Source organism: Festucalex cinctus, chromosome 21, assembly GCF_051991245.1.
Source record: "Festucalex cinctus isolate MCC-2025b chromosome 21, RoL_Fcin_1.0, whole genome shotgun sequence".
NCBI lineage: Eukaryota > Metazoa > Chordata > Actinopteri > Syngnathiformes > Syngnathidae > Festucalex > Festucalex cinctus.
Genome location: NC_135431.1, coordinates 21032710 through 21055539, shown reverse-complemented (window position 1 = coordinate 21055539; position 22830 = coordinate 21032710). Strand labels below are relative to the sequence as shown.

The following is a 22830-nucleotide window of genomic DNA, read 5'->3' as shown; positions in this document are numbered from 1 at the left end:
AATATCTGACGCCAATTTCGCTGAGGGAATCACGAATGACGATTGATGATTACAATGCCGTTTGGTTTGAAATAGGGCTGTCACTAACGACTTTTTTTAAAATCGACTCAACTTCTCATACTTTTAACGACTAATCGACTATTATTAGTATTATTATTATTATTATTATTATTATTATTATTATTTTATTTATATATTTTTTTAAGATTTGAGGCCGCAAATGTTGAACATGTGTTGAATTGTGTGGATAACCTGTATATTCAATCCATTGTTCCTTATATTTCCTTTACAATAATAGTCTTCAATTTAGTCTAACTGCGGCGCGCTCGCACGCAGCCACGCACGCACATACACAAAACTTCTTCATGCCCTTCCCTTCATTTCAGTGTTGTATTAAAAACACAGGCGATGGTGGTTGTTTGTTTGTAAGTTGTTTGCCGTGACCAACAACTGATCACGGAATGTTATTTTGTCACGCCGATGGGATTTGTTTTTTTTGCCATGCCGAGGGCTAAGCTAACGAGCAGTGAAATGTGTCTGACTTGACAAAACTGCTATCACGCCGCCGCAGCGAACTGGTCGCGCACATTTGTGTTACTCATACACGCTTGTGAATGTCTATAAGCAATCGTGGTATTCACGGCAGGCCAAGAATTTTCGTTCCGAGTGTTCACGGCAAAATAACGCTCGCAGGAGATCTGCCGGTCGCAGCAAAATAAATGACTGCTGACTAATAGAAAGTGACTGTCACACAATTAAGCAGCTGCCAAGTGCCACACGAGGGAGCGAACTAAATGACAATATTACAAGTATTTCTGTAACATTATTGTTGTGTTTACCTTTGTCTATCCGCGACACTCTGATTCCTGTTATTGGTCCGGTATTCATGAACCGTGGCGTCGATTTGGCCGCCCCATTCACTCAGCAGTCATGCCGCTGTACTGATCCATGAGCGTTTAAAAGTCCTGGTGTATCTTTGCAGCTTTTACAGACTTTTTGAGGGTCGTTGTTCACCTCACCAACCAAGCTTAGCAGTAATAACGTGCATGGTGGCTTGGTGACTCCGATTCAAAGTCGTGCTCTCTTCCTCTCCCAAATGTTTAGAAGAGCCTGTACCTCTGTCCTCTTATCCATTCACTTTTCCTCCATTTTAAAATAGTGCAACCAATGAGGACATAATCTTAACTAATAAATATTGTAAATACTGTACGAGTGTACATGTACCCTTGCAGTAAAAGAACTGTATGCGCAGTTAGGCTAATGGCGGCTGTGCAACACACCTCCAAATTCAAACAACCAATCAGACCAACCAAACAGGAGTCATTTAAAAATAAATAAATAAATAAATAAATAAATAAATAAATAAATAAATAAATAAATAAATATTACTCTGTCCACCTTCTTCTCACTGAAGTTTGCAACACACTCTGCGCGGCGGCATAAAAGGTCCGTGTGAGACATGGACAGCGACGTGGCAAACATGGTTCCGGGCGGAACGTCGACTTAAATTTTTCCAGTTGACCTATTTTTAAAGTCGACCTAGTCGACTTGGTCGACTTTTTTTCCCAGCCCTAGTTTGAAATATTGGTGGATTGACAATGACGGAAGAATGTCCTGACTGTTAACGCTTGCCAAATGACAGACGCTCAAAATTCACTGACGCACCCACCTCTGCTTACTATATATCAAATGCAAGCACAGCACAAGCGGACACATAACAAAATAATGTTTAAAATACAAATAAAACTATTACCAGGCATATTACAACACTATCTAGGCATTTCCATGTGGCTCAAATTATTTTGTACCTTGAAGTTGATCTGTTGAGCTAGCTCATTTGCCATGTGGTCCTCTGGGCTGAGGTTGCTGTTTGGGGTCAGAGGCAAGAGTGCTGAGTGCAACGTACAGCTACATGTCTCACAGAAAAAATCCTGGGACCTGCAATAGAATGAATTTAATATAACCAGGAGTGCAAATAGAGTGGTCTTGTAATTAATGTAAACATCATCAAATGGAAAATATATGTAGGATCAAAGCCACTTCTAATATGTTTCTTTGATCCTTGAATAGAATACTTCTGTTAAAACAATCAAAAAAATGGACTCAGGATTTACAGGGCAACTTTTTTCTCATAGAAAAAAATTCTCAGATCCTCTCGCTTACAGATTTAGTTCAGGACCACCACACTCTAGCAGCATTGTTTTGTGAGGCTCTATGGAGGTAACTTGAGCAGGGTTATTTTGCTCTGAGATGATACAATTTCAAGTTCAAATTTATTTGTGTCCCCGTGGGGCAATTATTGTTTCAGCAAGCAGTGAACAACATTTAAGACAAAACATAAAGAACTAAGCATAAAAGGTTTAAGAAACTAGTGGATATTATCATAAAAACGAGGCGGCACGGCATGGTGGTTGAGTAGTTAGCACGTCCGCCTCCCAGTACTGAGGACTCGGATTCGAGTCCAGGATCAGGTCTTCCCTGGGTGGAGTTTGCATGTTCTCCCCGTGCTTGCGTGGGTCTTCTTCGGGTACTCCGGTCTCCTCCCACATTCCAAAGACATGCGCGGCAGGTTAATTGGGCACTCTGAATTGTCCCTAGGTGTGCTTGTGAATGTGCGTGTGGATGGTTGTTCGTCCCTGTGTGCCCTGCGATTGGCTGGTGACCAGTTCATGGTGTAGCCCTCCTACTGCCCATTGCCAGCTGAGATAGGCTCCAACACACCCTTCTACCCTTGGGAGAGTGAGCGCTTCAGAAAATGGATGGATGGATAGCATAAAAATCAACTACGTCCGAAGCAATGACCTTCCATGACGGTGAACGTGCAATCAGGGTAAACAGCAATTTCTGTATAAATAACATACTCATGCCAAATCAAGAAATTCAATAAAAATCAATAAAACAGTCAATCAATCAGGTAGGACTCCTCTCCCGTCAAGAGAGAAATGGCTGAAGGGACAAAAGGAATTACTTGTACTTGTTGCTTTTAATCCTCAGAAATTTAAACTGTTATCCCGATGGCAACATCTCAAACCAATACACTACAGTGGTACCCCTATTTACGAACATCCCTTCATATGAAAGTTTCAAGTTACGAAACTCCTCAACAGGAAAATATTGCCTCTAGTTACGAAAGAAGTTTCAGGATACAAAAGGTAAAACTACAGTATGGGCCGCTACTCACAGCTCCCAAAGTTTCCTGAACGCAACATACTTACAGCTGCTCTGCCATTGGCTATTACTGGCATCTTCCTGGCATCCCATTGGCTAAGAGGGACCTGTACCATATTTGACCATTGATATAAAATAGATTGTGTCTGAGAATGTGTCTATGTAGCGTCCTCGTCATTCGCCCCTCGGGCCATGAGGTGTTCAGATAGTTTTACGTAAATATTAACTAACAGCCGACGAATTTGTGCAAAAATTAAAACAATTGGTGATTGAAGGTGATTGATTGGTAGTGAAGGCTACGGTGCACAGTAAGTTTTTAATTGCGACGAGACGGGCCTTTTTTGGAAAAAGATCCATCGTCGTACCTGAAGTTTCCATCAAGAATCACCCAGAAAATGTGTTCACGATTCGGGCGACCCACTATGATGATTTTTGCCTTGGACATTTTCGAAGGATGGTTAAAAAAACAAAAAACAAAAAAAAACTAAAAAACAAGGGCTCCAGGTGGAGGAGTGGAACCGTCACTTTCCTTCGGTGCCGGATGGCGTAGGTTCACTTATCCGCCTGGGAGATCATGTGCGGCTTACATGATATAAGCGTGAGTGAGTGAGTGAGTGAGTGAGTGAGTGAGTGAGTGAGTGAGTGAGTGAGTGAGTGAGTGAGTGAGTGAGTGAGTGAGTGAGTGAGTGAGTGAGTGAGTGAGTGAGTGAGTGAGTGAGTGAGTGAGTAAGTGAGTGAGTGAGTGATAAAAAAAAAAGAAGAAGATTGTTAAAAAAACAAACATCCTTGGATCAGTTCTTTACAAAACACCAGGCAAAAACACTTCTGAGAGAGAACATGAACCAACGAGAGCTGCGAGCAGCTATAAAGGGCCCTCGCAGCCCGGGCCACGTTGGGGTACTTGCACGTTGGGGTACTGGCACATTGGAAGCAAAATTTCTTTGAAAATGGCATGATAGACCATTACGTGGATTTTTTTTTTTTTGCCAGGTGTGATGAGTGTGTCAAGCTCAATGGGTTTTGGTGATTGTTAAGATCTGCAAAAATTGGCGTCTTTTTTTTATTTTTAGGCAATGAGTTGCCCTGATTGGTATTTTTTGCAAAAGTACATATACACATCATCGCTCGTACTCATTGCACAATGTTGCTTTTATTGTCCATAGAGGCGATAAAAAAAAAAAAGAAACTAAATTAAAAAGTACATATGTTTGGATCGGTCTGATGCCAGTGAACATATTGAGTGGTGGAAAGTAAAAGAATATCCAAAAATGACTGAGTTATCACCCCTCCGTGAGCCGGCACCTTAACGTGGTGGAGGGGTTTGCGTGTCCCTATGATCCTAGGAGCTATGTTGTCTGGGGCTTTATGCCCCTGGCAGGGTCACCCATGGCAAACAGGTCCCAGGTGAGGGGCCAGACTAAGCACGGCTCAGAAGACACCTTATGATGAATATAAACTTTGGAGACACGTTTCCCTCGCCCGGACGTGGGTCACCGGGCCCCCCTCTGGAGCCAGGCCTGGAGGCGGGCTCGCGGGCTCGCGCCTGGTGGCCTGCACCCATGGGGCCCGGCCGGGCACAGCCCGAAGAGGCAACGTAGGTCCCCCTTCCCACGGGCTCACCACCGGTGGGAGGGGCCAAAGGGGTCGGGTGCAGTGCAGGCTGGGTGGAAGCCAAGGGAGGAGACCTTGGCGGACCGACCCCCGGCTATAGAAGCTGGCTCTTGGGACATGGAATGTCAGCTCTCTGGCAGGGAAGGAGCCCGAGCTGGTGTGTGAGGCCGAGAAGTTCCGACTAGACATAGTCGGACTCACCTCCACACACGGCTTGGGCTCTGGTACCAGTCCTCTTGAGAGGGGTTGGACTCTCTTCCACTCTGGAGTTGCCCACGGTGTGAGGCGCAGAGCAGGTGTGGGCATACTTATTGCCCCCCGGCTCGGTGCCTGTACGTTGGGGTTTACCCCGGTGGACGAGAGGGTAGCCTCCCTCCGCCTTCGGGTGGGGGGACGGGTCCTGACTGTTGTTTGTGCATATGCACCAAACAGCAGCTCAGAGTACCCACCCTTTTTGGAGTCCTTGGAGGGTGTGCTGGAGAGCGCTCCCTCTGGGGACTCCCTCGTCCTGCTGGGGGACTTCAACGCTCACGTGGGGAATGACAGTGAGACCTGGAGGGGCGTGATTGGGAGGAACGGCCCCCCTGATCCGAACCCGAGCGGTGTTCTGTTATTGGACTTCTGCGCTCGTCACGGTTTGTCCATAACGAACACCATGTTCAAGCATAAGGGTGTCCATATGTGCACTTGGCACCAGGACACCCTAGGCCGCAGTTCATTGATCGACTTTGTAGTTGTGTCATCGGATTTGCGGCCGCATGTTTTGGACACTCGGGTGAAGAGAGGGGCGGAGCTGTCAACTGATCACCACCTGGTGGTGTGTTGGCTCCGATGGTGGGGGAAGATGCCGGTCCGACCTGGCAGACCCAAATGTATTGTGAGGGTTTGCTGGGAACGTCTGGCGGAATCCCCTGTCAGAAAGAGTTTCAATGCACACCTCCGGCAGAGCTTCTCCCTTGTCTCGGGGGAGGCGGGGGACATTGAGTCCGAATGGGCCATGTTCCGCGCCTCCATTGTTGAGGCGGCCGATTGGAGCTGTGGCCGTAAGGTGGTCGGTGCCTGTCGCGGCGGCAATCCTCGAACCCGCTGGTGGACACCAGCGGTAAGGGATTCCGTCAAGCTGAAGAAGGAGTCCTATCGGGCCTTTTTGGCCTGTCGGACCAAGGCAGCTGGAGGCAGCTGACAGGTACCGAATGGCCAAGCGGAACGCGGCTTCGGCGGTTGCTGAGGCAAAAACTCGGACATGGGAGGAGTTCGGTGAGGCCATGGAAAACGACTTCCGGACGGCTTCGACCATCCGGCGTCTCAGGAGGGGAAAGCAGTGCACCATTAACACTGTGTGGCGATGGGGTGCTGCTGACCTCGACTCGGGACGTCGTGAAGCGATGGGGGGAATACTTCGAAGACCTCCTCAATTCCACCAACATGTCTTCCTTTGAGGAAGCAGAGTCTGGGGACTCTGGGGTGGGCTCTTCTATCTCTGGGGTCGAAGTCACTGACGTGGTTGGAAAGCTCCACGGTGGCAGGGCCCCGGGGGTGGATGAGATCCGCCCGGAGTTCCTAAAGACTCTGGATGTTGTGGGGCTGTCGTGGTTGACACGCCTCTACATCGCGTGGACATCGGGGACGGTGCCTCTGGATTGGCAGACCGGGGTGGTGGTCCCCCTTTTTAAGAAGGGGGACCGGAGGTTGTGTTCCAACGACAGAGGGATCAGACTCCTCAGCCTCCCTGGTAAGGTCTATTAAGGGGTGCTGGAGAGGAGGGTCCGTCGGGAGGTCGAATCTCGGATTCAGGAGGAGCAGTGTGGTTTTCGTCCTGGCCATGGAACAGTGGACCAGCTCTACACCCTCCGCAGGATCCTCGAGGGTGCGTGGGATTTCGCTCAACCAGTCCACATGTGCTTTGTGGATTTGGAGAAGGCGTTCGACCGTGTCCCTCGGGGAGTTCTGTGGGGGGTGCTTCGGGAGTACGGGCCCTTTGATACGGGCTGTTCGGTCCCTGTACGGCCGTTGCCAGAGTTTGGTCCGCATTGCCGGCAGTAAGTCGGATTCGTTTCCGGTGAGGGTTGGACTCCGCCAAGTATGCCCTTTTGTCACCGATTCTGTTCATAACTTTTATGGACAGAATTTCTAGGCGCAGCCGAGGCGTTGACGGGTTCCGGTTTGGTGGCCTCAGCATTGCATCTCTGCTCTTTGCAGATGATGTGGTGCTGTTGGCTTCATCAAGCCAGGGCCTCCAACTCTCACTGGAGCGGTTCGCAGCCGAGTATGAAGAGGCTGGGATGAGGATCAGCACCTCCAAATCCGAGACCATGGTCCTCAGTCGGAAAAGGGTGGAGTGTCGTCTTCAGGTCGGGGATGAGATCCTGTCCCAAGTGGAGGAGTTCAAGTATCTTGGGGTCTTGTTCACGAGTGAGGGTAGGATGGAGCGGGAGATCGACAGGCGGATCGGAGCAGCGTCTGCAGTGATGCGGACTCTGTATCGGTCCGTCGTGGTAAAGAAAGAGCTGAGCCAAAAGGCAAAGCTCTCAATTTACCGGTCGATCTACGTTCCGACCCTCACCTATGGTGACGAAGTGTGGGTCGTGACCGAAAGAACGAGATCCCGGATACAAGCGGCCGAAATGAGTTTCCTCCTCAGGGTGTCCGGGCTCTCCCGGATAGGGTGAGAAGCTCGGTCATCCAGGAGGGACTCAGAGTCGAGCCACTGCTCCTCCGCGTTGAGAGGAGCCAGCTGAGGTGGCTCGGGCATCTGGTTCGGATGCCTCCTGGACGCTTCCCTGGGGAGGTGTTCCGGGCATGTCCCACTGGCGGGAGGCCCCGGGGACGACCCAGGACACGCTGGAGAGACTATGTCTCTCGGCTGGCCTGGGAACGCCTTGGGATTCCACCGGAGGAGCTGGTTGAAGTGGCTGGGGAGAGGGAAGTCTGGGTTTCCCTCCTGAAGCTGCTGCCCCCGCGACCCGACCCCGGATAAGCGGAAGAAGATGGATGGATGGATGGACTTAGTTATCACACTTACAATGAGTTTACAATTTTTGTAAAACTACCGTAAATTAGGCTTTTTTTTTTTTTTGCCTCAAGGACTAGGTGGCACTGTATTTATAACTGAATTTTGTCATAGAGATACCTTCAGGCCTTGACTATAAATATATATTTCAAGTATGGGATTTTTTGGAGTATGTACCTGGGAGTTATTAAGCATATCCTTCATTCACGATATTGCTTTTAATGTCCATAGAGGCTATCAAAAATTAATAAAACAAAATAACAAAAATATGTATGTTTGGTTAGGTCTGATGCCAGTGAACATTTTGAGTGGTGGAAAGTACAAGAATATTCATAAATGACAGTTTTAACACTTGTATTCTTAGAATGAGTTTACATTTTTTGTAAAAATACCTTAAGTGAGGTATTTTTTTTTTTTCATATCTCAAGGGCGAGGTGGCGCTGCATATATCACTGAATGTTGTCATAGAGATACCTTCAGGCCTTAAATATTAACATACATGTCAAGTTTGGGATTTTTTGGAGCATGTCCCGGGGAGTTATTAACTCTTTCAATCCCACGCATTTTCTGACAAGGTAACTCCAGAATCCCACCAGATTTCGCATATTTTCACCCATTTTCAATGCTTATTAGAATATTGTGTGCTATGACTAAATAGACATGGTGGGTGTCGTTTGAAAGATTGGGGTCTCCTCTTTCATTAGAAAAAAAAAGTATGATTCTACCTTATTCTGTTCTTTAGTAATCATCATTTGAAAATGGCTTGATTTGACCTAATTCAAGAATCTCGGGCAAAATAAGGAGAAATGAAGCTTTTTGTGAAATTATGCATTTTCTGCAAAACAGTGACTTTTACAGTAATATTTTTTGGTTTAGTGACATCTCAAATATCTCAACAATCCTTGCCTTCCATAAAACATGAAAAAAAAAAAATGAAAATGTGTTTTTGATAGCAAAATAAGGATTTATTTACATATCTGATAGCGTGTGTAAACAGCAATATTTTCACATTTCACAAACTATTTACAAAATGTTGATCATTTACAGGAATGTTTGTGCGTGCGTGTGCGTGCTCGTGTGTGCGTGCTCGTGCGTGTGCGTGCGTGCTCGTGCGCTATTTACGTACTATACAGGGAAATAACAGCTCCATTTTCACATTTGATAAACTATTTACAAATTTGGGGTTATTTACAAAATATGCATGCATGAGTGGGTGCATGGGTTTTGTTTTGAAACCCAATAGTGTCTTTTGTGTGATCGCGTGTGAAGCTTTCTTCTGCGTTCAAGGGGGACACGGCAAGATGTTCACACGCTTGTGCCTCTTCCAGTGTAGTAGCTGCTTCTGTAAATTACAGAAAATACTGTGATCAAGATGTAATTTTTATTATTGTTGCAAGGTATTGTGATTTTTTTTTACCTTTCGGTCGCACTGCGTGTGACTGCGAAGGGGCCATTTATGTACGCTGCCCCAACTGTAATCGAATGTTGTGCAACATGCGTTAGTTAGTACGAGGTTACAGACATTGCACATACAGTATACAGAAGCATGTCTGTGAATATTCTCATCCATCCAAGTCATTTCATCCCTGTCACATTCAATATACTGAACTAGTACAATTGTGATCACTCGATTTACAGAATTCTAAACGTTAGCTTACCTCCGGGGCTTCCAGGAGCTTTCGGCGATAAATCGCTGCTGCTGCTACCTTCGCCACACTTGAATTGATCTGTTCAACTGGTGAAGGCGGCTCGAGTTCGCCAAATTCGTCACGGATTCCTCGTCAGATGACGTGGACTGGTCAGAGATACGACGATGCAAACTTTCACTCCGTGTCTCAGAGAACCCCGGAGGCGGTGGCTTCTGAAGTGGGCGCCCGTGACGTTTTTGTCGCTTTTCACACTCTCTTATGCAGAATCCGGCTCCTTGATCTTTCTATTCGTCATCTCTTGACCGATCGTGACAAACGCTCTGCTCAAAAGCGTGAGCTTTTGTTTTTAGCGGCCTCCGGTTAGCCGCCGTTAGCACTCGTCTTTTCTCAACCAGCCACCGGCCCCCACCACTCCACAACACTCCGCCTCTACTAGGAAATCACATCCTTCTCGTGTAAAGAGACCATCACTGCCATCAAGAGGGCACAGTTCGTCACTACAGTGCTTCGCGGGCTTAATATTCAGAGGGAAACTGCCCAAGAGTCTCAGCCACCCATTCATTAAAAAAAACACGTTTGACGAACTAGTTCGTCTTCGGGTGACGCCCACCGGGTGTCACATGACGTACTAGTTCGTCGGCGGATTGCAAAGAGTTAAGCATTATCCTTTTTCATTGCGAAACACCAAATCCGCCCTCATCATATAGTATTCTGAAAAGTCAAGATTTTTCCCACTGTCGTTGGCTCAGGTCTTGACATGGTCCAAGTCATGTCTGAAGTCAGTCGGATGAAACGTGTAGGAGAAGTGGGCAAAAGTATGCCCCCTGTAAATGTGCTAAAATCGTAAAAAATGAGATTCAAAAATCTGTAGCTCGCTTCCTGTTCATTTTAGCACATGGGTCCAAGAGACTTTTTTGTAGGTCCTCATACACTTAAAAATTTCCAAAGATCTTGCTTAAACGTACAAGCGGGGCTGCTTAGTTAAAGATTTCTAGGGGGCGCTATTGAGTCATTTTTGTAAAAATAGCACAATACATGATAAAATATTACTCATTTTACTAGGCCAGATGTGTGTGCCAAGTTTCATGAGTTTCTGTGCATGTTTAGACCCTCAAAATCGGTGTTGTGACATCATGAAGGCCGAAACCCTCTTCTGAACAAATATGAGGTAGGTCCAGTTAACGTGTTTGGAGAAAAACGTTGAAGAAAATTCATAAGAAAAAAAATTGCCACTAGGTGGCGCTATAAGTAAGATGAAATATAAGTTTGTAGATGTCTTAAGGGCTGGACTCTCATCAAATGTGTGAAATTTTGAGAAGATAGGATCATCTGGGACAAGTTAAAGCAACTTTTATTGTTATGAAAAATCTTCAGACTTTGTGGCACCGTAACGGCCACGCCCTTTGGCGAAAAGTTACAATATTCGGTGTGGGGCATGATCAATATGTTAAGGCGTTTCTGACCAATTTTCAACTGGATCACTTCAACGAGCTCGGCACAGTAGCTAAAAACGTAAAGTATGACATTTATTGTCACCATTAGGTGGCACTAAATGTATAACTGAATTTTATTATATAGATGTTTTCAGGCCGTGACTATTATGTTGCATGAGAAGTTTGAGATTTTTTGGAGCTTGTACATGGGAGTTATTAAGCATTTTGTCTTTCTGGACAAATGAAATTTGAAAGAGATTTTTTGATGCCCCGCTCCCGACATATAGTATTTCGAAAAGTCTAGATATTTTGCCCAATTGTTGTCTCAGGTCTTGAAATAATACATGCCAAGTTTGAAGTCAATTGGACGAAAAATGTTTGCAAAGGGGGAAAAAGCATGACCACAGTGAATGTGCCAAAATCGGCCAAAATTGGACATTCAAAAATTCATAGCTCACTTTCTGTACATTTTAGCTACATGGTCCCAAATGACTTTTTGTGCGTCTCGGGGTGCTACACGTGCCTGCCAATTTTCGTAGCTCTAGGTCAAATGTGCCGGGATTGGTTTTTAGATTAGTTTTTATTTTTTTATGCTAGGGGGCGCTATAGAGTCGCATTGTGACGACAACGTCAGAATATCAAATGTTTCGCCGTGCCCGAAGAGTGTGCAAAGTTCGGTGAGTTTTCGTAAATGTTTCGGTCCTCAAAAATACGATCGTATGCGGAGAATAAATAATAATAACTAGAGCTGCGAGCAGCTATAAAGGGCCCTTATGTGTATATATACACACATCATCACTCATACTCATTGCACAATGTTGCTTTTATTGTCCATAGAGGCGATCAAAAAAAAGTGCACTGCTTTCCTCTCCTGAGACGCCGGATGGTGGACCAGAATTTCCTCGAAGCCGTCCGGAAGTCGTTTTCCATGGCCTCACCGAACTCCTCCCATGTCCGAGTTTTTGCCTCAGCAACCGCCGAAGCCGCGTTCCGCTTGGCCATCCGGTACCTGTCAGCTGCCTCCGGAGTCCGACAGGCCAAAAAGGCCCGATAGGACTCCTTCTTCAGCTTGACGGCATCCCTTACCGCTGGTGTCCACCAGCGGGTTCGAGGATTGCCGCCACGACAGGCACCGACCACCTTACGACCACAGCTCCGATCGGCCGCCTCAACAATGGAGGCGCGGAACATGGCCCATTCGGACTCAATGTCCCCCGCCTCCCCCGAGACAAGGGAGAAGCTCTGCCGGAGGTGGGCATTGAAACTCTTTCTGACAGGGGATTCCGCCAGACGTTCCCAGCAAACCCTCACAATACGTTTTGGTCTGCCAGGTCGGACCGGCATCTTCCCCCACCATCGGAGCCAACACACCACCAGGTGGTGATCAGTTGACAGCTCCGCCCCTCTCTTCACCCGAGTGTCCAAAACATGCGGCCGCAAATCCGATGACACGACTACAAAGTCGATCATCGAACTGCGGCCTAGGGTGTCCTGGTGCCAAGTGCACATATGGACACCCTTATGCCTGAACATGGTGTTCGTTATGGACAAACCGTGACGAGCACAGAAGTCCAATAACAGAACACCGCTCGGGTTCCGATCAGGGGGGCTTTTCCTCCCAATCACGCCCCTCCAGGTCTCACTGTCATTCCCCACGTGAGCGTTGAAGTCCCCCAGCAGAACGAGGGAGTCCCCAGAGGGAGCACTCTCCAGCACACCCTCCAAGGACTCCAAAAAGGGTGGGTACTCTGAGCTGCTGTTTGGTGCATATGCACAAACAACAGTCAGGACCCGTCCCCCCACCCGAAGGCGGAGGGAGGCTACCCTCTCGTCCACCGGGGTAAACCCCAACGTACAGGCGCCGAGCCGGGGGGCAATAAATATACCCACACCTGCTCTGCGCCTCACACCGTGGGCAACTCCAGAGTGGAAGAGAGTCCAACCCCTCTCAAGAGGACTGGTACCAGAGCCCAAGCTGTGTGTGGAGGCGAGTCCGACTATGTCTAGTCGGAACTTCTCGGCCTCACACACCAGCTCGGGCTCCTTCCCTGCCAGAGAGGTGACATTCCATGTCCCAAGAGCCAGCTTCTGTAGCCGGGGGTCGGTCCGCCAAGGTCTCCTCCCTTGGCTGCCACCCAGCCTGCACTGCACCCGACCCCTTTGGCCCCTCCCACCGGTGGTGAGCCCGTGGGAAGGGGGACCCACGTTGCCTCTTCGGGCTGTGCCCGGCCGGGCCCCATGGGTACAGGCCCGGCCACCAGGCGCTCGCCAGCGAGCCCCGCCTCCAGGCCTGGCTCCAGAGGGGGGCCCCGGTGACCCACGTCCGGGCGAGGGAAACGTGTATCCAAAGTTTGTTTTCTTCATAAGGAGTCTTCTGAGCATCACACATCTAGCTGAATCATATCATCGGAAAGACTTCATAAAAATGTCTAGAGGGCGCTATTGAAGCATTTATTGCAAATTTAATAAGAAATCTCTAAAATATTCATGCTTATGACAAGCCTGATGTGTGTGTAAAATTTCATGAGTTTTTGCACGTTTAGACCAAAAAAAAAAAAAGCAGCATTTTACTTGGCAAACAATGCATCGCCATGAAACGGCGTGCGACAAAATAAATAACTTTCGATAACTTTGTATCTTAAACATCTTAAGATGAAGCACACCAAGTTTGAAGACAGTCGGATAAATTTTGTAGGAGGAGTTCGTTAAAATATGACCCCTAAAAAAGGCTACAAAAAATGGCTACAAATCCCAACGTAAATCAAAATGGCGGACTTCCTGTTTGGTTTAGCAGATGGTTCCAAGAGACTTTTTTGTACATCGTGGGCTCTTATGTATGCCTCTAAATTATCATAGCGCTAGGTGAAACGTACAACCGGGAATGCTTCGTTAAAGAGGAGTTTTTTACCTCAAAATGTGATGACCGGCCCCTACGGGACTTCCTGTTGGGTTTAGCACATGGCACCAAGAGACTTTTTTGTACATCGTGGGCTGTTAAATTTGTCTCCAAATTTTCGTAGCTCTAGCTGCTTCGTACAACTGAGAATGCTTCATTAAGAAGGAATTTTTTCCTTTGCAAACTGTGCATGCCACGGCAACAGCGTGCGACGAAATAAAAAGCTTTCAATAACTTTTCATCTTCAACATTTTAAGATGAATCACATCAAGTTTGAAGATGATGGGATAAACTCTGTAGGAGGAGTTCGTTAAAATAAGACCCCTATGAAATGGCCAAAAAAATGGCAACACGTTCCAAAGTAAATCAAAATGGTGGACTTTCTGTTAGGTTTAGCACATGGTTCAAAAAGAGTTTTTTGTACCTTGAGGGCTGTTACATATGTCTTCAAATGTTGGTAACTCTAGGTGAAATGTACAGCCGGGAATGCTTCATTAAATAAGAATTTTGAAACACAAAATTTGATGCCTCGCCTCTGGCGGACTTCCTGTTAGGTTTAGCATATTGCACCAACAGGCTTTTTTGTAGATCATAGTCTGTTACATATGTTTACCAATTTTCGTGGCTCTCAATTAAACGTACCACCGGCAATGCTTTGTTAAGTAAGAATTTTGAAACTGTAAATTTGATGCCCCGCCACCGTCATATAGTATGTCAAAAACTTTAGATTTTTTACCATGATGTTGTCCCAGGTGTTGAGATGGTACAGCCCAAGTTTGAAGTCAATCGGGTTAACCGTGTAGGAGAAGCGGGCAAAAGTACGACCCCTGTAAATGTGCAAAAATGGGCCAAAATTGGACATTCAAATACTCATACCTCATTTCCTGTCTATTTTAGGGTACACAAATCAAAGAGGTTTTTGTTCATCTGGATGTGCTACAGGTGCCACACAATTTTCGTAGCCATAGGACAATCGTAGCGGGACAGGGATCCGTTAAACCTATGTAGGTGGCGCTACAGAGCCATTTTTCTGTTATCATGTATGGCGACTTTAAAATATCACATTTTTCGCCAGGCCCAATCTGCGTGTAAAGTTTGGTGAGTTTTCGTTCATGTTTAGTGCCTCAAAAATGTGGTTGTTTGCGGAAAAGAATAATAACAAAGAAAAAGAAGAAGAATAATAAGAAGAAGAATTCGTTCAGGAACAATAGGGCCTCGCAGCGGCACCGCTGCCGCCGCTGCTCGGGCCCTAACTAGAGCTGCGAGCAGCTATAAAGCTATTGCCCTTGCAGCCCGGGCCACGTTGGGGTCCTTGCACGTTGGGGTACTGGCACATTGGGGTACTGGCATATTGGAAGCGAAATTTCTTTGAAAATGGCATAATAAACCTTTACATGTAGAATATTTTTTTTGCCTGTGTGTGTGTCAAGCTCAACGGGTTTTGGTGATTGTTAAGACCTGCAAAAATCAGTGTCCTTTTTTATTTTTAGGCAATGAGTTGCCCTGATTGGTATTTTTTGTAAAAGTGTATATCATCATCGCTCGTTGTACTCATTGCACAATGTTGCTTTTATTGTCCAAAGGGGCAATCAAAAATGAATAAAACAAAATGGAAACGTACATACGTTTGGATCGGTGTGAAGCCAGTGAACAATTTGAGTGGTGGAAACTAAAAGAATATTCATAAATGACTTAGTTATCACACTTAGAATGAGTTTACATTTTTTGTACAAAATACCGTATGTGGGGTATTTTTTTTTTATGCCTCAAGGGCTAGGTGGCGCTGCATATATAACTGAATGTTGTCATAGAGATAGCTTCAGGCCTTGACGATAAACATACATGTCAAGTTTGGGATTTTTTGGAGCATGTACCGGGGAGTTATTAAGCATATCCTTTTTCAGTGCGAAACACAAATTTTGATGCCCCGCCCTCATCATATAGTATTTCCAAAAGTCAAGATTTTTCCGTCTGTTGTTGGCTCAGGTCTTGGCATGGTCCAGGTCAAGTCTTAAGTCAGTCGGATGAAACGTGTAGGAGAAGTGGGCAAAAGTATGCCCCCTGAAAATGTGCAAAAATCGTCAAAAATGGGACATTCAAAAATTCGTAGATCACTTCCTGTTCATTTTAGCATATGGGTCCAAGAGACTTTTTTGTAGGTCTTTGGCTCCCTCATACACCTAAAAATTTTCGTAGATCTTGCTTTAACATACAACCGGGGCTGCATCGTTAAAAATTTCTAGGGGGCGCTATTGAGTCATTTTTGTAAAAATAGCACAATCAACAATAAAATATTGTTCATTTTACCAGGCCAGATGTGTGTGCCAAGTTTCATGAGTTTCTGCGCATATTTAGACCCTCAAAACTGGCGTTGTTTTCTTGGCGAACAGTGCTTAGCCATGCCCACAGCGATTCGCGAAAACTCACAAACTTCGTGTTGTGACATCATGAAGGCCGAAACCCTCATCTGAGCAAATGTGAGGTAGGTCCAGTTAAAGTGTTTGGAGAAAAACGTAGAAGAAAATTCGTAAGAAAAAAAATTGCCACTAGGTGGCGCTATCAGTAAGATGAAATATAAGTTCATAGATGTCTTTAGGGCTGGACTCTCATCGAATGTGTGAAATTTTGAGAAGATAGGATCATCTCGGTCAAGTTAATGCAGCTTTTATTGTCACGAAAAATCTTCAGACTTCAGACTCGGTGTGGGGCATGATCAACATCTTAAGGCTTTTCTGACCAATTTTCAACTGGATCCCTTCAACGAGCTCAGCGCAGTAGCTAAAAACGTAAAGTATGACATTTATTGTTACCACTAGGTGGCGCTATATGTATAACTGAATTTTATCATATAGATGTTTTCAGGCCGTGACTATTACATTGCCTGAGAAGTTTGAGATTTTTTGGAGCTTGAACATGGGAGTTATTAAGCATTTGCTCTTTCTGGACAAATGAAATTTTAAAGGCAATATTTGATGCCCCGCCCCCATCATATAGTATTTCGAAAAGGCAAGACTTTTTGCCCAGTTGTTCTCTCAGGTCTTGAGATGATAAATGCCAAGTTTGAAGTCAATTGGATGAAAAATGTTTGCAGAGGGGGAAAAAGCATGACCACAGTGAATGTGCCAAAATAGGCCAAAATTGGACATAAAAAAATTTATAGCTCATTTCCTGTACATTTTAGCTACATGGTCCCAATAGACTTTTTTGTGCGTCTCGGGGTGCTGCATGTGCCTGCCAATTTTCTTTGCTCTAGGTCAAACGTGCCGGGCTTGGTTTTTATTTTTCTACGCTAGGGGGCGCTATAGAGTCGCGTTGTTATGACGACTTCATAATATCAAATTTTTCGCCGGGCCTGAGGAGTGTGCAAAGTTCTGTGAGTTTTCGTGAATGTTTAGGTACCCAAAATCGCGATCGTTTGCGGAGAATAAAGAAGAAGAAGAAGAAGAAGAAGAAGAAGACGAGAGCTGCGAGCAGCTATAAAGGGCCCTCGCAACCCGTGCCACGTTGGGGTATTTGCACGTCGGGGTACTGGCACGTTAGGGTACTGTTTCATAAGAAACCGTCTAAATTGTAAATGTTTTTGCCATGCTTTTTGTGTTTGTTCACATTGCTATGGAATACTTTGTCTTGGTATTCGGCTGATAGGTATGCCTCCCAATATTCACACATCTAGCTGAATCATATAAAAAAAAAAAATTCTTTGCAAACAATGCATCGCTACAGCAAAGGCGTGCGACAAAATAAAAAATTTCAATAACTTTTCATCTTAAATATCTTAAGATGAAACGCGCCAAAGAATATATGATGCCTATAAAAGGTCCCAAAAATGGCAACAAATACCAAAGTTAATCAAAATGGCAGACTTCCTGTTTGGTTTAGCATATGGCTTTAGAAACTTTTTTGTAAGTCTTAGGCTGATAGGTATCCAAATTTTTTCACATCTAGCTGAATCATACATTTCCAAAAGCTTCATAAAAATGTCGAGATGGCGCTATTGAGCCATTTATTGAAAATTGCAGAAAAACTCTCTAAAATGTTAATTTTTATGGCAAGTTTGATGTGTGTGCAAAGTTTCATGAGTTTTCGCATGTTTAGACAAAAAAAAAAAAAAAAAGCAGCATTTTACTTGGCAAACAATGCACCGCTATGGCAACGGCGTGCGACAAAATAAAACACTTTCGATAACTTTGCATCTTAAACATCTTAAGATGAAGCACACTAAGTTTGGAGACAGTCGGATAAATTTTGTAGGAGGAGTTCGTTAAAGTATGACCCCTAAAAAAGGCCACAAAAAATGGCTACAAATCCCAACTTAAATCAAAATGGCGGACTTCCTGTTTGGTTTAGCAGATGGTTCCAAGAGACTTTTTTGTACATCGTGGGCTCTTATGTATGCCTCTAAATTATCATAGCGCTAGGTGAAACGTACAACCGGGAATGCTTCGTTAAAGAGGAGTTTTTTAGCTTAAAATGTGATGCCCAGCCCCTACGGGACTTCCTGTTGGGTTTAGCACATGGCACCAAGAGACTTTTTTTGTACATCGTGGGCTGTTACATTCTTCTCCAAATTTTCGTAGCTCAAGCTGCTTCGTACAACTGGGAATGCTTCATTAAGAAGGAATTTTTTCCTTAGCAAACTGTGCATGCCACGGCAACAGCGTGCGACGAAATAAAAAGCTTTCAATAACTTTTCATCTTCAACATCTTAAGATGAATCACACCAAGTTTGGAGATGATCGGATAAACTCTGTAGGAGGAGTTCGTTAAAATAAGACCCCTATGAAATGGCCCAAAAAATGGCAACACGTTCCAAAGTAAATCAAAATGGCGGACTTCCTGTTCGGTTTAGCATATGGTTCAAAAATAGTTTTTTGTACCTTGAGGGCTGTTACATATGTCTTCAAATTTTGGTAACTCTAGGTGAAATGTACAGCCGGGAATGCTTCATTAAGTTAGAATTTTGAAACACAAAATTTGATGCCTCGCCTCTGGCGGACTTCCTGTTAGGTTTAGCATGTGGCACCAACAGGCTTTTTTGTAGATCATAGTCTGTTACATATGTGTAAAACTTTTCGTATCTCTAGATTAAACGTACCACCGGCAATGCTTCGTTAAGTAAGAATTTTGAAACTCTAAATTTGATGCGCCGCCGCCGTCATATAGTATATCAAAAACTTTAGATTTTTTACAATGATGTTGTCCCAGGTGTTGAGATGGTACATCCCAAGTTTGAAGTCAATCGGGTTAACCGTGTAGGAGAAGCGGGCAAAAGTATGACCCCTGTAAATGTGCAAAAATTGGACATTTAAATTCTCATACCTCACTTTCTGTCTATTTTAGGGTACACACTTCAAAGAGGTTTTTGTTCATTGGGATGTGCTACAGGTGCCACACAATTTTCATAGCCGTCGGACAATCGTAGCGGGACAGGGATCCGTTTAACCTATGGAGGGGGCGCTAAGGAGCCATTTTTCTGTTATCATGTATGGCGACTTTAAAATCTAAAATTTTTCGCCCGGCCTGATGTGCGTGTAAAGTTTGGTGAGTTTTCGGTCACGTTTAGTGTCTCAAAAATGCGATTGTTTGCGGAGAATAATAATAAGAATAATAATAAGAAGAATTCCTACAAAAACAATAGGGCCTCGCAGCGGCACCGCCGCCGCCGCTGCTCGGGCCCTAATAACAATAATAAGAAGAATTCCTACAAAAACAATAGGGCCTCGAGGCGGCACCGCCGCCGCCGCTGCTCGGGCCCTAATAACTAGAGCTGCGAGCAGCTATAAAGGGCCCTCGCAACCTGGGCCACGTTGGGGTATTTGCATGTCGGGGTACTGGCATGTTGGGGTACTGTTTCATAGGAAACCGTCTAAATTGTAAATGTTTTTGACATGCTTTGTGTTTGCAAAGTTTCATGGAAGGCCAAAAATGATGTGCGTGTAAAGTTTGGTGAGTTTTCGGTCACGTTTAGTGTCTCAAAAATGCGATTGTTTGCGGAATAGAATATTAATAAGAAGAATAATAAGAATTCCTACAAAAACAATAGGGCCTCGCAGCGGCACCGCCGCCGCCGCTGCTCGGGCCCTAATAAGAAGAATTCCTACAAAAACAATAGGGCCTCGCAGCGGCACCGCCGCCGCCGCTGCTCGGGCCCTAATAATTTTTACAAAAACAATAGGGACCTCGCAGCGGTCGCTGCTCGGGCCCTAATAACTAGAGCTGCAAGCAGCTATAAAGGGCCCTCGCAGCCCGGGCCACGTTGGGGTCCTTGCACGTTGGGGTACTTGCACGTTGGGGTACTGGCACGTTGGGGTACTGGCACGTTGGGGTACTGGCATATTGGAAGCAAAATTTCTTTGAAAATGGCATAATAAACGTTTACATGTAGAATATTTTTTTTTGCCAGTGTCTGTCAAGCTCAACGGATTTTGGTGATTGTTAAGACCTGCAAAAATCAGCGTCCTTATTTATTTTTAGGCAATGAGTTGCCCTGATTGGTATTTTTTTGTAAAAGTGTATATACACATCATCGCTCGTTGTACTCATTGCACAATGTTTACTTTTATTGTCCAAAGGGGCAATCAAAAATGAATAAAACAAAATGGAAACGTACATACGTTTGGATCGGTGTGAAGCCAGTGAACAATTTGAGTGGTGGAAACTAAAAGAATATTCAAAAATGACTTAGTTATCACACTTAGAATGAGTGTACATTTTTTGTACAAAATACCGTATGTGGGGTATTTATTTATTTTTTTTATATAAGCCTCAAGGGCTAGGTGGCGCTGTATTTATAACTGAATGTTGTCATAGAGATACCTTCAGGCCTTGATTATAAGCATACATGTCAAGTGTGGGATTTTTTTTGGAGCATGTACCGTGGCGTTATTAAGCATATCCTTCATTCACGATATTGCTTTTAATGTCCACAGAGGCTATCAAAAATAAATAAAAATATATATATGTTTGGATAAGTCTGATGCCAGTGAACATTTTGAGTGGTGGAAACTAAAAGAATATTCATAAATGACTTAGTTATCACACTTAGAATGAGTTTACATTTTTTGTACAAAATACCGTATGTGGGGTATTTTTTTTTTATGCCTCAAGGGCTAGGTGGCGCTGCATATATAACTGAATGTTGTCATAGAGATAGCTTCAGGCCTTGACGATAAACATACATGTCAAGTTTGGGATTTTTTGGAGCATGTACCGGGGAGTTATTAAGCATATCCGTCTTCAGTGCGAAACACAAATTTTGATGCCCCGCCTTCATCATATAGTATTTCGAAAGGTCAAGATTTTTCCCCCTGTCGTTGGCTCAGGTCTTGACATGGTCCAGGTCAAGTCTTAACTCAGTCAGATGAAATGTGTAGGAGAAGTGGGCAAATGTCTGCCCCCTGTGAATGTGCAAAAATTGTCAAAAATGGGACATTCAAAAATTCGTAGCTCACTTCCTGTTCATTTTAGCATATGGCTCCAAGAGACTTTTTTGTAGGTGTTGGGCTCCCTCATACACCTAAAAATATTCGTCGTTCTTGCTTAAACGTACAACCGGGGCTGCTTCGTTAAAAACTTCTAGGGGGCGCTATTGAGTCATTTTTTTAAAAATAGCACAATCAACAATAAAATATGGCTCATTTTACCAGGCCAGATGTGTGTGCCAAGTTTCATGAGTTTCTGTGCATGTTTAGACCCTCAAAACTGGCGTTGTTTTCTTGGCGAACAGCGCTTAGCCACACCCACAGCAATTCGCGAAAACTCACAAACTTCGTGTTGTGACATCATGAAGGCCGAAACCCTCATCTGAGCAAATATGAGGTAGGTCCAGTTAACGTGTTTGGAGAAAAACGTAGAAGAAAATTCGTAAGAAAAAAAATTGCCACTAGGTGGCGCTATCAGTTAGATGAAATATAAGTCAGTAGATGTCTTTAGGGCTGGACTCTCATCAAATGTGTGAAATTTTGAGAAGATAGGATCATCTCGGTCAAGTTAATGCAGCTTTTATTGTCACGAAAAATCTTCAGACTTTGCGTCACCGTAGCGGCCACGCCCTTTGGCGAAAAGTTACAATATTCGGTGTGGGGCATGATCAACATCTTAAGGCTTTTCTGACCAATTTTCAAATGGATCCCTTCAACAAGCTCAGCACAGTAGCTAAAAACGTAAAGTATGACATTTATTGTAACCACTAGGTGGCGCTATATGTATAACTGAATTTTATCATATTAATGTTTTCAGGCCGTGACTATTACGTTGCCTGAGAAGTTTGAGATTTTTTGGAGCTTGAACATGGGAGTTATTCAGCATTTGCTCTTTCTGGACAAATGAAATTTTAAAGGCAATATTTGATGCCCCGCCCCCGTCATATAGTATTTCAAAAAGGCAAGATGTTTTGCCCAGTTGTTCTCTCAGGTCTTAAGATGATAAATGCCAAGTTTGAAGTCAATTGGATGAAAAATGTTTGCAAAGGGGGAAAAAGCATGACCACAGTGAATGTGCCAAAATAGGCCAAAATTGGACATAAAAAAATTCATAGCTCACTTCCTGTACATTTTAGCTTCATGGTCCCAAGAGACTTTTTTGTGCGTCTCGGGGTGCTACACGTGCCTGCCAATTTTTGTTGCTCTAGCTCAAAAGTGCCGGGCTTGGTTTTTATTTTTCTACGCTAGGGGGCGCTATCGAGTCGCATTGTTATGACGACTTAATAATATCAAATTTTTCGCCGGGCCTGAGGAGTGTGCAAAGTTCGGTGAGTTTTCGTGAATGTTTAGGTACCCAAAATCGCGATCGTTTGCGGAGAATAAAGAATAATAATAATAATAATAATAACTAGAGCTGCGAGCAGCTATAAAGGGCCCTCGCAGCCCGGGCCACGTTGGGGTACTTGCACGTTGGGGTACTTGCACGTTGGGGTACTGGCACGTTGGGGTACTGGCAAGTTTAGGTACGGCACATTGGAAGCAGAATTTCTTTGAAAATGGCATGATAAACCTTGACATGTGGATTTTTTTTTTTTTTGTAAAAATACCGTTAAGTTGGTGTATTTTTTTTTTATGCCTCTAG

General features: G+C 44.6%; 2 protein-coding genes across 3 annotated transcripts in view; both read right to left on the bottom strand.

Annotated features, from left to right (window-relative positions):
* The window catches only part of ube2j1 (ubiquitin-conjugating enzyme E2, J1), a 268412-nt gene that overhangs the window by 111826 nt on the left and 133756 nt on the right, over positions 1-22830 (bottom strand). Inside the window, exon 6 of the mRNA XM_077510327.1 lies at positions 1809-1938. Within this exon, the coding sequence (XP_077366453.1) occupies positions 1809-1938 (130 nt within the window). The remainder of the gene's footprint in view (positions 1-1808; positions 1939-22830) is intronic.
* On the bottom strand, positions 8343-12465 carry LOC144010158 (uncharacterized). 2 transcript variants are annotated; one of them, XM_077510329.1, is made up of 3 exons: positions 9448-12465; positions 9207-9261; positions 8343-9131 (listed from the first exon to the last, which is right to left on the bottom strand). In XM_077510329.1, the coding sequence occupies exon 1, from the start codon at positions 12402-12404 to the stop codon at positions 11715-11717; it is 690 nt and encodes a 229-aa protein (XP_077366455.1). In that variant the 5' UTR covers positions 12405-12465; the 3' UTR covers positions 8343-9131; positions 9207-9261; positions 9448-11714. The 2 variants fall into 2 exon arrangements, with proteins under 2 accessions (XP_077366455.1, XP_077366454.1); XM_077510328.1 differs by having other exon boundaries at positions 9207-12465.

Bases quoted from the DNA above. Each gene is read 5' to 3' on its own strand.
- LOC144010158 (XM_077510328.1), bottom strand. From the start codon at position 12,404: ATGTTCAGGCATAAGGGTGTCCATATGTGCACTTGGCACCAGGACACC.